The sequence below is a fragment of the Durio zibethinus genome, chromosome 15 (assembly GCF_047325235.1).
Source record: "Durio zibethinus cultivar Kanyao isolate XHJ-2024 chromosome 15, ASM4732523v1, whole genome shotgun sequence".
Taxonomy (NCBI): Eukaryota; Viridiplantae; Streptophyta; class Magnoliopsida; order Malvales; family Malvaceae; genus Durio; species Durio zibethinus.
In genome coordinates, this window is record NC_143176.1 from 7,562,811 (window position 1) to 7,575,706 (window position 12,896).

Sequence of the window (12,896 nt, forward strand, 5' to 3'; positions counted from 1 at the left end):
AATGGGGAAAGCGCGTTTGTTTTCCACTCTTTCTCGTTCTTTTTGATGTGTTAGGAGCAACACGAACACATGCCGACTGTTCTGTCTGCCAATATATGGTATGGATGCTCACATGATTCATTACTGGCCACTGGCTCTTTAGGATGTAACAACACAGTCAATTTAGTACGTGATGATAACGGGTTCAATGTTGCAAGTCCTTCAAACGAGTCAGGAGGTGAAAGCAACTTGGACTTTGTAAATGGCTCTTATCTCTTCTGTCTAACACTTCCATGGAAAAAACTTTTCCCAGCCATCGTCCAATGTTGTAATTAATTTGTTTCCCGCCAACATTATAAGCAAGCATCCTAAGCAAACCAAACCATTCTTGCCCGCTCTCAAACAAGAAGACTAAGTTCAATTGTCTCATTCTCAGCCATTGGCACAAATGACATATTGGAGATCCTGTAATTCGTCTCCATAGATTCTATGGAGTAGTAACAGCATCCTCAGGCTCTCCAAAAGAAATTCTTTTCTGGCACAGATTCGTGATTTTAAAAAGAAGTGGTACGGTTCACATTGGACATAAACTAAAATTCGATTTGTAATATAAGCATTCATAACGTCTTCAATTTGTAAAATATTTTTTGTAAGATATAATTATAAAACCTAATAAATCGAAACGAATTATATGCTCCCATATCATTTTCCAAACCTTTTTATCTACCATGTGGGATGAAGAAAGAACTAGCCAATAAAATATTTTTATTCTTGGAGGCAAAGGAATAGTTAATACCATAGGAAAGAAAGGAATGATTATTATCATCAAACTCAAAATAGACCCTTTAATCGAAATACCCATTCCTCTCCAAAATTTAAACCAAACTTTGGAATAAGCCTCGTTTTGGAATGTACTAGGAACAGTCCCCAAATGAAATAAGCATTCCATTAAACCAAACAAGCGCCAAATCATTCTTTGGAGTGAAAGAAAGGTTATAACATTAAAGAAACCAAAAGCCCAAATCCCTAAACCTGCTTAAATTTAAAATGATCTCGAACTAGTCAAAACCCCAAAGTACCAAGACCAAGAACCGTCCAATCCAACCCAAATCTATTCTGATCAGTCAAGTTGTCACCCCTAAATTATATATATATATATATATATATATATAAAGGATTATAGATGCACGGTCTAAAGTCTAATTAATGGCCAAAAATTGAAGAAAAAGTAAACAGAAGAAAAGCTAGAAGCAGTTAAAATAAACCCAAGAATTCTTAATTAATAGTTCCATGTTCGAAGAGTGAACACGAAAAGCAGAAGATTTTGCAGTCCAACAAAAAAGATGTAGATGCTTTGCTGCCGATTGTTCAACTCAGAAAGCAGACTAAGCTAATGAAACTAATTGAGATATAAACATGGAACAAAAATGGAGTTCTGAGGTGGGGAAGGGATGGAAAGGTAGTTTTTGCAGCAGGGAAGGGGAAGGCACATAATGTAAAAAAATTAAGGATAACATGGTTAATCTTTAACAAAAATTTTACATGTATACCAGAGGTTTACCCAAAAAATTAAAGCCAAAAATTCAGAAGGTCAATTGACGTATCAGATCATACCAAGCAAAAACACCATTCCCCATTCGTTGCTCCAGCCTGACTACATATCAGCCAGCTTTTAATTCTTCATATCAAGAGTTAGCCACTTCCGGATTTGAGTGTATTACTCAACCTACAATGATTACAAATAAATTACTTGAAAAAGATGAACAAACAGGAAAAGTGAAAATTGGAAAAAAGCTTCTCAGTTTGTTTCTATCAGAATTGCTACTTGTGCTAATTAGGTTAATTGATTTCATGGAATCATCAATCCTCAGTGGCGAAAACAATGTCTCTTAGAGATGAAAAAATTGAAACAAAACATTACACGAGCAACTAGTCCTTTCCTGGCCCCATTACCTTCTTGATGGCAAGGTATTGTTCATGAACTAATCGATGTGCATAAACAATAACTCAGCATTCAACTACGTTTTTAAAAATGACGAATTGTTCAAGGGATGGATACATTTACTTTGAAACTTCTTTCAATTATTGAAAAAGATGCATAGAACCCGGACATAGTGAACTTTAAAGTTCTTTATAAATGCCGAATTTATAAACAATGAATCTTGTCATAGCATAGCTGCAAAGCAAGCTATATGTAAATACGAATTTTATTGACTCAGGGAGCAATTTTTCAAAGTAAATTCTACAATAACATGAATTACATGTGCTACAAAACTTACCAGTCGAAGCCTTCAAAAAGACCTTCCCCTTTTATTGCCGAAGTTTTAAAAATAGCCCATTGACGGTTTTTTATCTTGTGTAACTCCAAAGCCTCTGTCACTGCAGCATCATCAAGTGCACCTGGAAGATCCTGTATACACCAAAATGGTGACACATATAATTACAAGAAAAATAATAATAGAAAATAGTCAAAGTGGATCACAATATTTACTCAAGAAATGACAAAGTTATCCTTCTTTTCTCAGCCAAATTTTTTGAGGTTGTATTCGGGAACTTGTATTTAAAATAATGGATTTGAATAACAAATTTAGTACTATAATTTGATCAAAAGAACTCAAGAAAAAATGATATTCATGATTAATTTATACATGTTGTGTACATTCACCCTTACAATGTGTATAGCAAATACAATCCAAATTCACTCTCAATTTTATGTTCCCAATTAAGCTTAAGAAATTGCATATTATTTCCTTTTGCAGTAAGGGCTTCCAAACCATGCCCATAATCAGCTTTTGCTCCATGTTACACAAGCAAAGCAAAAAAAATTAATTCTACACTAGCCCCAAGAAGAAGAAGAAGAAGAAGAAGAATAGCACCAACCTGCTTATTCGCAAAAATAAGAGCAACTGCTCCCCTTAGCTCCTCCTCCTGCAAAAGACTACTTGAAATTATTCCAGAAGACGCATGATAAAATATGTAAAACAAGCATTGAAAAGTAAGAGAATAATGTAAACACCAAGCAAAAGTAATTTATTACAGATGTATAAACAAGTCATCTTCATTGATAGTAAAAAGGAAATAAAAAAGGGTTTGATTTATTTCTTTTTAGTAGGAGATGATAAGGAGACAAAGAAGTCCTCTGAATCTGCTTTCACATAATTAAATAAAATTAAAAAAGGTAAAGGTAACACAACAAGAATATAACAACATGAAATACCATTTAAAAATTGAAGATAATTCTATAAGGAAACAAATACAATGCAGAAAGGGACAGAGACAATAAAACGTGTCCACACATCATTCTTTCCTCTTGTTAAACTTCAAAAACATAACAGTTCCTACAACGATGAGATAAACCTTACAGCCAGAATATGTCATCTTCACAGCCAATAAGAAGAAATAGATCTTGATGAGTTTACCTCCAAGATTGCATGAAATTCTTCTTTGGCTATCACCAGCCTATCTGTATCACTCGAATCAACAACATAGATTATAGCCTGAGTATTTGGAAAGTAGCATCTCCAATATGGCCTGTGGAGAAAAGATAAATAAGAAACTAGACAGGTGGTCTATCGCTGGGAGCAGCATTTTATTAAGTGAATATAAGGAAGCAACATATGAGTCATACACTAAAAATTGAATAGATTAAGCTTTCTTTTCCACTGGCATCAATACACCATAAATGCAAAAAGAGGGGAATCCCATGAATGCAACATTGAAATACCATGACAGATTCAAAATTGGTTTGTTGTAAGGTAAAAAAGAAAAACAAAAAAACCATTTATATGAACATTGAAATGTTAACAAACATTAGCCGTAAAATCTACATTCAGATTTTGTGGTAAAAGCAGTCTTCAACTAAGATAATTTAGTCTAACTTGTGGCTTTCTAAAGATGTTCATTTTAGATGAGTTTTAGCAATAATAAATTTAATAACATTTAACGCAAAAATAAATCCTAACTACGTCCAATCGCACATTTACCACATCTGCTTGAAGGAGCAGTACAAGTGTAAAGGAGGCAATGCTACCATACCTCTAAAATTCATTACTTACTTTCTCTCAAATTGAATGTCATCTTTTCTCTTGGAATGTCTTAAATATTTGTCCTCTTTCAGTTTTTAGACCCTAACACTCTTATTTTTCCCCACTTCACTTTTTTTTTAACTTGTTGGCATTAATACCCATTAAACATCGATATTATAAAAAATTAAAATTTTAATAAAATTTTAATATAACTATAAAAAAGTTTAAGCTTATTTCCTTAGTCTTCATCGCAAGTCAAACATGGTCATATAGTTTAAGACAAAAGGAGTAAAATCTTTCCATGTTTGCCAAAACAGTATAATCAGAATAAAGATATTTTAAGGTAGAATTAAGTTGAAGTAATCAGGGAAAAAAACCCTTGCAAGACAACAAGCTCTCTTTGAAAAACTGTACAAGTAATGCATCAAAATGATTCTTCTATCATGCATCAAACATTAATCATATGAAGTCACTATGAAGTGGAATATAAGACATATACCATATCATAATCCAGAATTAACAGAACTCATTTTGTATATATAACTTTGAGAGAAAAAATGTATTATCTCAATTAAATTGTTCAAGTAACTAATACCATGCTGTAGACTCACAACGACACAATTTACGTAGAGCTTTAGGAAACCATACATCTCGGAGAAGAGTTGCCAACAAAATGTAAGTTAAATAATGAAAGAAATTTAAAAAAAAGAAAAAAGTGGCATCTTTGGAAAAGTTACCTGATACTTGTCTGTCCACCTGCAACAGTAAATGATAAGGATGTCATTAGGACAAGAAGTTGACATCACTAATGTTCTAAACAATAAAATTAAATAGCTCAAAGTGATAAAAGAAAGCAAAATTAGAAAACAAGGTATCCAATTTCAGTCTAATACTAAGAGATAAAAATTCCACAACTTGACAATTTTATTTTGACGAAGTCCAATGGCTTTGAATAACAGCAAACTTCCATCAGAAAAGAACAACCTATTCAATGTAATATTGCAGAAAAAGCCTGGATTGGCAGCCAAAGGTAAGTTAGATAAGTTTCCTTTCTTCCTGATTTCTCCTATGAGTTGAGACAGATGTTCCAAATAAAAGAAAATTTTCTTTCATCCAGTTTTGAAAAAGTAATGATCTGACGATAAAGAGTGGTCAGTTCTGTAAATTTGCTTCAAGTTGTTACTTATTATGCTTGTTTCTCAGATGAGATATTTAGAAGATATATACAAAGATATCGGCAAGAGGCAAAGAAATCAAGTAATTTGTGGATTGGAAACCAGGTCTTGCTATTTTATGCAATTGAGATTTACTGTAACAAAAGTTATAATCATCTTCAGTCAAGCCTTTGATCTAAGAAACTACAAAGATTGAAATTCTCAGAATAGTAACTGATCCATCATCCTGACATATCTGTTAGTTTGAAAACCGGGGTGTTTTCTAATATGATTGTAATACACATATGCTTCCACATTAGACAATCAAATCCATAGGAAAATAAAATCAAAATTTCAAGGCATTGATCTAATAAATCTATTTACATGTTAAAAAGAAGTAGTGGTCGGCATACCTAAATCCCAAACTTGAAATTTGATGTTATTGTACTGTACTGTTTCGACATTAAATCCAATTGCTGCACCATAAGGAACAAAAACAAATCAAAGAGCAATTCTTAAATATAAAAGAAACCTTTGATGTGCTTAAATGCAAATCTTAACTTATCTAATTTAACTCCCCCCAAACATATCAGAATGCTCAAACAAAAACACAAAAAAAAAGAGAGAGAGAAATTTGAAAATTGAAAGGACTAACTTGGAATTGTGGAGACAACTTCACCCATCTGTAGCCGATCTGCAACGAAAACCACAAAATTATCAACAAAAAAAAAATAGCTAATGCCCATTGCATAAATCCAGATATGAAAAATGGGCATCACTTAAAACATCAAAAGGATGAGAAATTATACAGAGAATGGTGGTTTTGCCGGCATTGTCAAGGCCGAGAACAAGGATCCGGGCCTCCTTGTTTCCGAACAGAGAAGAGAACATTTTTGTAAGCAGTATACCCATCTCGTTAAATATAGGAAAACTACTCTTCAATGCATGAATTTGGATCAGATCTGCAAAGCAGCACCCCTTCGATTTCCTCCCTTCACAAAAGGAGAGGGTCTGCTTACAAGAGGAGTTGAGAATTCGAGAGGGGTTAAATTGAGAATTCGAGAAGTAGATAGGGAGAGAATTGCACCGACTGTATTTTTTTTTTTTTTTTTTTTTGTGGTTTGGGGTTTTCCTAATTTATTCCTGGGAATTGGATCAAAAGGGAGTCAACATAGAGAGGAGGAGAAGCAGGAATGGTTTGGTAAAATTCTGTGCAGTGATGGCAATACATGATAGGGCCACGTCATTCTATATAGGAAGTCGTAGGATTTTGACATGGTGACGTCTAGACTGGGGTCGTTGAATTTTGGAAGGGAAAACAAACGGCGCCTGTTTAGAGAGAATTTTTTTCCATAAAATGCTTCAATGAAGGCTTAGTTTTGTTTCTTTGTATAGTTAATTTTAAAAGATAATTAACATTTGGTAGGTCTAACTCTATCATTTGTTAAGATTGAAAAAAACTAAAAAATAAAAAAATTTATTCATGATCTTAATATTTGAATTGGATCAAATTAATTTTTTTATTTTATTCAATCTAAATTCAAATATTTTATATTTTAATTCAATTAAATTTGATTTTCATGTAAGAAAATGATAAAACTAAGAATAAAATAAAATCAAATTAAATATTTTTATTAATTTACATATATTAAATTTTATAAATAAAATAATTATTTTTATTTAAATACATTTTAACATATTAAATTAATATAATTTAATTCGAATCAATTTCAAATAAAATTTAATTCAAATTCAAATTGATTTTTAAAAATCTATAATACTATCCATTAATCAAAATAATCAACCACTTTAACACATATAACTCATTCTTCATTATCTTTTATTTTTAAATTTAGTTTCTTTATTTTTTTGTGTTATCATTTTTTGATATGTGTTACAGTTTGTTTTATATGTTACTATTTTTTGCTAAATTTGCTTTTTGTTATGAATCACCCCTCATAACAATAGCAGTCCTATGGTGGCCTCAAATGCTAATTGTTTTTTTTTATTTTTTATTTGAGGTCTTGACATAATGTTGGCTAATAATACAACTATTGAGATTTCTTTTTTCATGTTTAAGATTGTCAGAATTTGAATGTTAATCATTTGAATTAAAATTTTAATATTTTACTATCAAATCATATGATTATTGATAACTATTAACATTTTTATATTATGTTTTTATCTTTTTTTTTCAAAAATTTCATGCTTGCAATTCAAAGTTAATTTCTAGATTTAGGTTGCATTTTGTGGAATTAAGTTGAGATTATGATTTTTTTAGTCCATGTGTGTTCCATGTAAATGCACCCATGATTTAGCTATAATTTTAATTTGAGGGGTGATTATGGAAGTTAATTTTAAATGTGAGGTTAGTTGTTGTGGGAATGCAAGAATGAAGAGGCTAAAAAGGTCTTTTACATATATTAAAACTATCCTAATAATCAGTCAAAAACATTTGTAGAATTCAAACATAATTAAAAAATAAGTGTGTTGTGGCATTTTATATTCTATGCCTTACATTATTTTGGGATGCAAGAAATATGAGGTGACATTTAGTCAATTAAAATTGTTAATTGAATGATACTAGTCTTTAATTGTGAGATTAAATTAAATTGAATGAGTTATAAGGCATAGATTGTATGATTTGTAATTAATTGGTTTATTGATATTTTTCATTAATGTTTTTATTTTTATTTTAAATTATATGAATATAATTATTCATGAACTTAACCAATTTCTTGTATTTATGAACCTAATTAATTGTCAATAAATGTATTTGGTGTTTAGTATGATTTAAATTTAATATTTTGAGTTTAAATTATATGAATTTAATTATTCATGAACTTAACCAATTTCTTGTATTTATGAACCTAATTAATTGTCAATAAATGTAATATAAATAACCATGAATTAAAACCTAAATTGCATGAATTTAGCTATTCAAAAATTTATCAATTCACAAATTTATGGTGTCAATGAATCTAACTAATTTTGAGTAAATGTACTTAATTAGTAATGTTATTTAAATTTAACACATACATTGAATAGTATAAATATTCATGAATCAAATTCAAATTATTCTATTTTAGCTTCATTTTTATTTTTCAAGTTTGATGTTGTAAATATTTAAGCTTTTTGTTTATATCATTAAAAATTAAGTTTTTATTTTTTATTTTTGCATCAATTAAATTTCGATTGAATTAATTTGTTGATTTATTTACATAAAATACTATTTTTTAAATATTTATTTTGTACTGAATAAAATTATGATAAGAGTGAATTTGATAAATTCTTCTAGTATATATGTGAATTTATTTATAATATATATAAGAGAAAATGATCAAATTTATTATTGTACTAGATTGAGAGTTCCTTATTTACTTCTCAACTCATTATTGTATAATTTACCATTTTATTTTCTATGTAATTATCGTCATCTCCACCTTAATTAAAGAAATTATGTTAAGAATTTCAATTATTTTTTAATTTTATATATACAAATAAAAAATATTTTATTTTAAATTTCAAATAAATATAATATCATTAATTAAATAAAAATAATTATATTATTTTAAAATACCTACAATACCTTTAATTTTTTTAAAAAAAATTTTTATGTACTAAAAAATGAGATAGTGTTAGGCATGTGGTAAGGGACAAAATCTACATGAAATTTTATAGGTGAAGTTTGTGAAATTTTTTATTAAAAATGAATAAATAAAAATTTTAATAAAAAATTCAAACCATTGATTGGTAGAGTTAGATGTAAAAATCAATAATATGTAAAAAATATATTTATAATTCAAATTTAATCTATACATATTTGTCGATAAAAATTTTGTCATTTTTTTATTAAAAATATTTATTTAATATAAATAATTTTTTTTAAAAAAATTTTGCACGCCTGATTTATGTAATGAGATTTTTTAATCTATCAATTTTGATTTTTTATTTTAATTTTGATTTACTTATTTTTTATAAAAAATTTTACAAATTTTACTTATGAAATTTCATGTAAGTCTTTTCCTTATGGAATAAGACCTTATAAAATGACGTTGTGATGTTTTGAGTCAATAATCAGGCTTTCTTTTTAATCTTCTATTACACCAAGATTTTATGAAGTTAAGAGGATATAATACGGGAGAACATTAGTTGGATTAAACCTATTAATTCAATATAAAATCGATCATTTAATTAAATTAGTTTATTTTTTTTCTTTAATCAATTTAATCGATTTAGGGAGCAATTTAAAAAGAAAAGTGAGATTCTTGTTTCAAGTATTTTCTTTTCTAATGAAAAAATTTTTCCTGTTTATAAAAAATTTTATTATAATTTTTCAAAAAAGAAAAAAATTAGTGGCATTATGAATATTTTAAAAAAATAATCTAATTATGTTTATTTTTATTTAATTATTGATATTATTTTTGTTTGCAACTAGAAATACAGCATTTTTATTTTTTCATATAATAAAAATTTAAAAATAATTAAAATTCTTAACAGAATCTTCTTTTGTTTAGATACAATATTGTTTTTTCATCTATAACTGATTAAAATTGCATCAAAAAATATATTAGGGTGGTAAAATTGTATAACAAAGAGTAAAATGATAAATGTGAAACTCCCAATCTAATACAATAGTAAATTTGATGCTTTTCTCTATACAAGCAAGGACAGTGAAAAATCTTTTGAATTGATCAAAATTAACATTACTATTAATAATATTCCTCTGGTTTCCCCTGTTTTTTTTTCCCCTTATCTCCATGATTTCTTTTCCTTTGATATTTCACATTTTGCAATTTGAACTTAGAAGATTCAACTCTTACAGAAACAATTTGGCAAATCCATTTTACAATTATATTCTTTTCTATTTTGATTTAAGAAAACCTTATCAAAGTGCCTCTCGCATTTTCTTCAAACAAGACATCATACAGAAACAGACTGATCATCAATGGAGACCGCTTTCAGCAACTGATAGAATATATCTAAATCTATAATCGTATACTGTTATATATAGCTAATTCAAGAGCCATGAACTTAATTTAATTGATTTATATAATCATTTTTAAAATGTAACATCCAATACATTTAAAGTTGAAATCACAACATTTATAATTTTTTTTTTTATTCTTGATTATGGTCTCTTTTGTAACAAATATAGATAGATAAATAGATAGCAAGTTTACACTTCTTTTTGAGTAGTGAAACAATATTCGGGAGCTTGGACGGTTGAATCTGGCAGAGTTACACCAACTTCAAAAGTCATCACGTGTGTTATTATTCCTGAAAATTTTCCATGCTAGTTGATTACTCTGTATTGCATAACTATAGAGACACACATGCAAAAATGTCGAGCAGTGCTGTAAACCTGGAATTTTTTTCTGCCCAATGTAGAGAAAAAAACAATTTTTTGAACTATTTTTTCTAGTTGCAGTGGAGAAAGTAAAAAATTTTTAGAAAAAGTAATTTGAACATTTCATATATTCCAAAAAAATTCATTGTTCATTGAAAGACAAAAGAAAGCCTAATAATCACGTACGTACCATCATAGAAATCCCATCGAACTGGCCTCTTAGTAGCAACATCTTCATAGTACCAAATAAAATCCACTTTCTCCCACACATTACAAAGGAACCCATCCTTGACTTGAGTCCCCAAATAATGAGCTCCATCAAGAAAATCAGGCCTGGGAATGCCAACTCCAAAATCAATGATCTCGCATGTTCCATTGGTACCCAGTGTGTAGTAAAAGGAGGTGCCATTGTTCCACTCTATATCATACATAAACACCCCAAGCTGCTTCTGCTGCAGATTAACGTTGCGGCCGTTTGGCCAATCATACCAAAGGTCAGTGATTTGGTGACCCCCTGAGTACAACGTCATGCAAAGAAGTGCATGGAATTGTTCCGGCCATGGCGTCGGGGTAGGGACTGAGTCAGGCCATTCAACTGAATGATTCATAGAAAATTGAAGGAATATCACTGACGAGGTTATGCAGAAAAGGAAGTTCTTCAACCTCATCTCACTTTTGGAGCTTTTTCCTTGTTCAACCAGATTCTTTGTTCTTGTTGTCTGCTTTTCCCTATGGAATGTGGGGAAGGGATAACGTGTCCAAAAAAGGAAAATGGGGAAATGGATAATGAAGTGAGCCTTTTTTTTTTTTTTTTTTTTTTTTTGTGGTTCGAAATTGAGTTCAAAAATCAACACTGAAGGAAGAGCCAAGCCACGGGCCTTCATCATTTATTTGGGAGGAAATCGTTATAGGCCCAAACAGAGTACAACTAGAGGCCTATAATGTGAAATGGTGAGTGTTGAAGTGTTGATGTAATAATGTTGGGCTTATGCTTGGTTTGGACCAAAATTTATAATGTGAGTACCAAATAAAAAATGAAATGAGACTTTTTTTGTGAATTACTATTATTTTTGTATCAAATTGGATTTTTTTATATTTGAAATTTTTAATAATTGAATTTTGATTATTGAAATTTAAAATTTTAATATTTTATTAATAGATCCACTATTATTTGCATATTTCATTGGATTTTCTTTTATTTTTAGTAAGACTTGAATGGTATATCCCATTTTGCTACATTACATGTGATGATAACCTTCATTGAAATTAAGAGTTACTGGTCTGATTAAAATGACTCATTCAATCCAAATTAGCTTAATCTAAATTAAAAAAAAGATACTGTTATATTTGATTTTGTTATTTGTATTATCATTCTATGTATTAATCTAATTCAATTGCTAGCATTGTTACTTGAAGATGACTACATGGATAGCAATCATTTCAGATGCCCAGCAGCCCTTTAAGACATTTTCTTTTTGTATTTTTCAAAATTTTTTATTTTTGCATTTATTTCAGATTTCCTTTTTCAGTTTTTTTTTTGGGTAATTTTTTCAAATTTCTTATTTTTTGGATTTTTTTATATTTTATTTTCGTTGAAAAAGTCAAGCTCAAAAAATTAGACCAATTTGAAAATTTTGGTCCATATTTGTCAAACCCAATTTAATTTAATTAAAGAGTTAATATTTGATATATTATCTGTGTAAATTTTTAATTTTACAAGTGATATTAAAAAATTGATGTATATTTTATTTTATTTTTAATTTACTATCCTATTATATTTTTAAAATTTACAGAAATTAAATTATTTAAATTTTATAAAAAGATAATTTTGATCAACAAATAAAATTATCTTATTCTAATTCTTATATATATTAAATAAAAAATAAAATGTTATTATTTAATTTAATTTTATTAATAATATCATTTTATTTTATCTTATTATAAGTTTATGTATGAAACGTACTATAAAAATAGCTTATACATATTTTGCTAGAATGGCTTATACCTTATTTTTTACAAAAAAATTTATTAACATCATTATTGCAAACATTTGAAAAAACATGATATCGAGGTCTCACAATAGCAACAATTAGTTGGAATAATTCCTTTGGAGATATTCTTTTGCTTCATTGAGTTCCTTTTCCAATTGAACATGATAGATGGTGGCAATCCAAACAAAACGTAACAATTCTTATAAAACACTTATCCCTGAAAGTAATGATTGCCCATTGAAGATCATCGTCCCAACTTCTAGAAGTCCTATTAATAGAAGATTTTTGGATCACCCTCTACTAAATCTGTCTAGAGAACTCACAAGAAAAAATAAGTGATCACTTCCTTCTTTATACTGTCATAACGATTTTGAAATCATTTAATGAATTTGAAAAT

General features: G+C 28.7%; 2 protein-coding genes across 2 annotated transcripts; both read right to left on the reverse strand.

Moving 5' to 3' along the window:
* Positions 1-1,233: 1,233 nt before the first annotated feature.
* On the reverse strand, positions 1,234-6,379 carry LOC111301723 (ADP-ribosylation factor 1). The gene is made up of 8 exons (XM_022897620.2): positions 5,968-6,379; positions 5,814-5,852; positions 5,572-5,634; positions 4,742-4,760; positions 3,399-3,510; positions 2,860-2,907; positions 2,259-2,389; positions 1,234-1,705 (listed from the first exon to the last, which is right to left on the reverse strand). Exons 1-8 carry the CDS (start codon positions 6,068-6,070, stop codon positions 1,672-1,674), a joined length of 549 nt encoding a protein of 182 aa, XP_022753355.2. The 5' UTR covers positions 6,071-6,379; the 3' UTR covers positions 1,234-1,671.
* A 3,808-nt stretch (positions 6,380-10,187) lies between these two features.
* On the reverse strand, positions 10,188-11,286 carry LOC111302347 (uncharacterized protein At4g14100-like). Its single transcript, XM_089744281.1, has 2 exons — positions 10,699-11,286; positions 10,188-10,438 (listed from the first exon to the last, which is right to left on the reverse strand). The coding sequence occupies exons 1-2, from the start codon at positions 11,174-11,176 to the stop codon at positions 10,338-10,340; spliced, it is 579 nt and encodes a 192-aa protein (XP_089600407.1). The 5' UTR covers positions 11,177-11,286; the 3' UTR covers positions 10,188-10,337.
* Between the last annotated feature and the right edge of the window lie 1,610 nt (positions 11,287-12,896).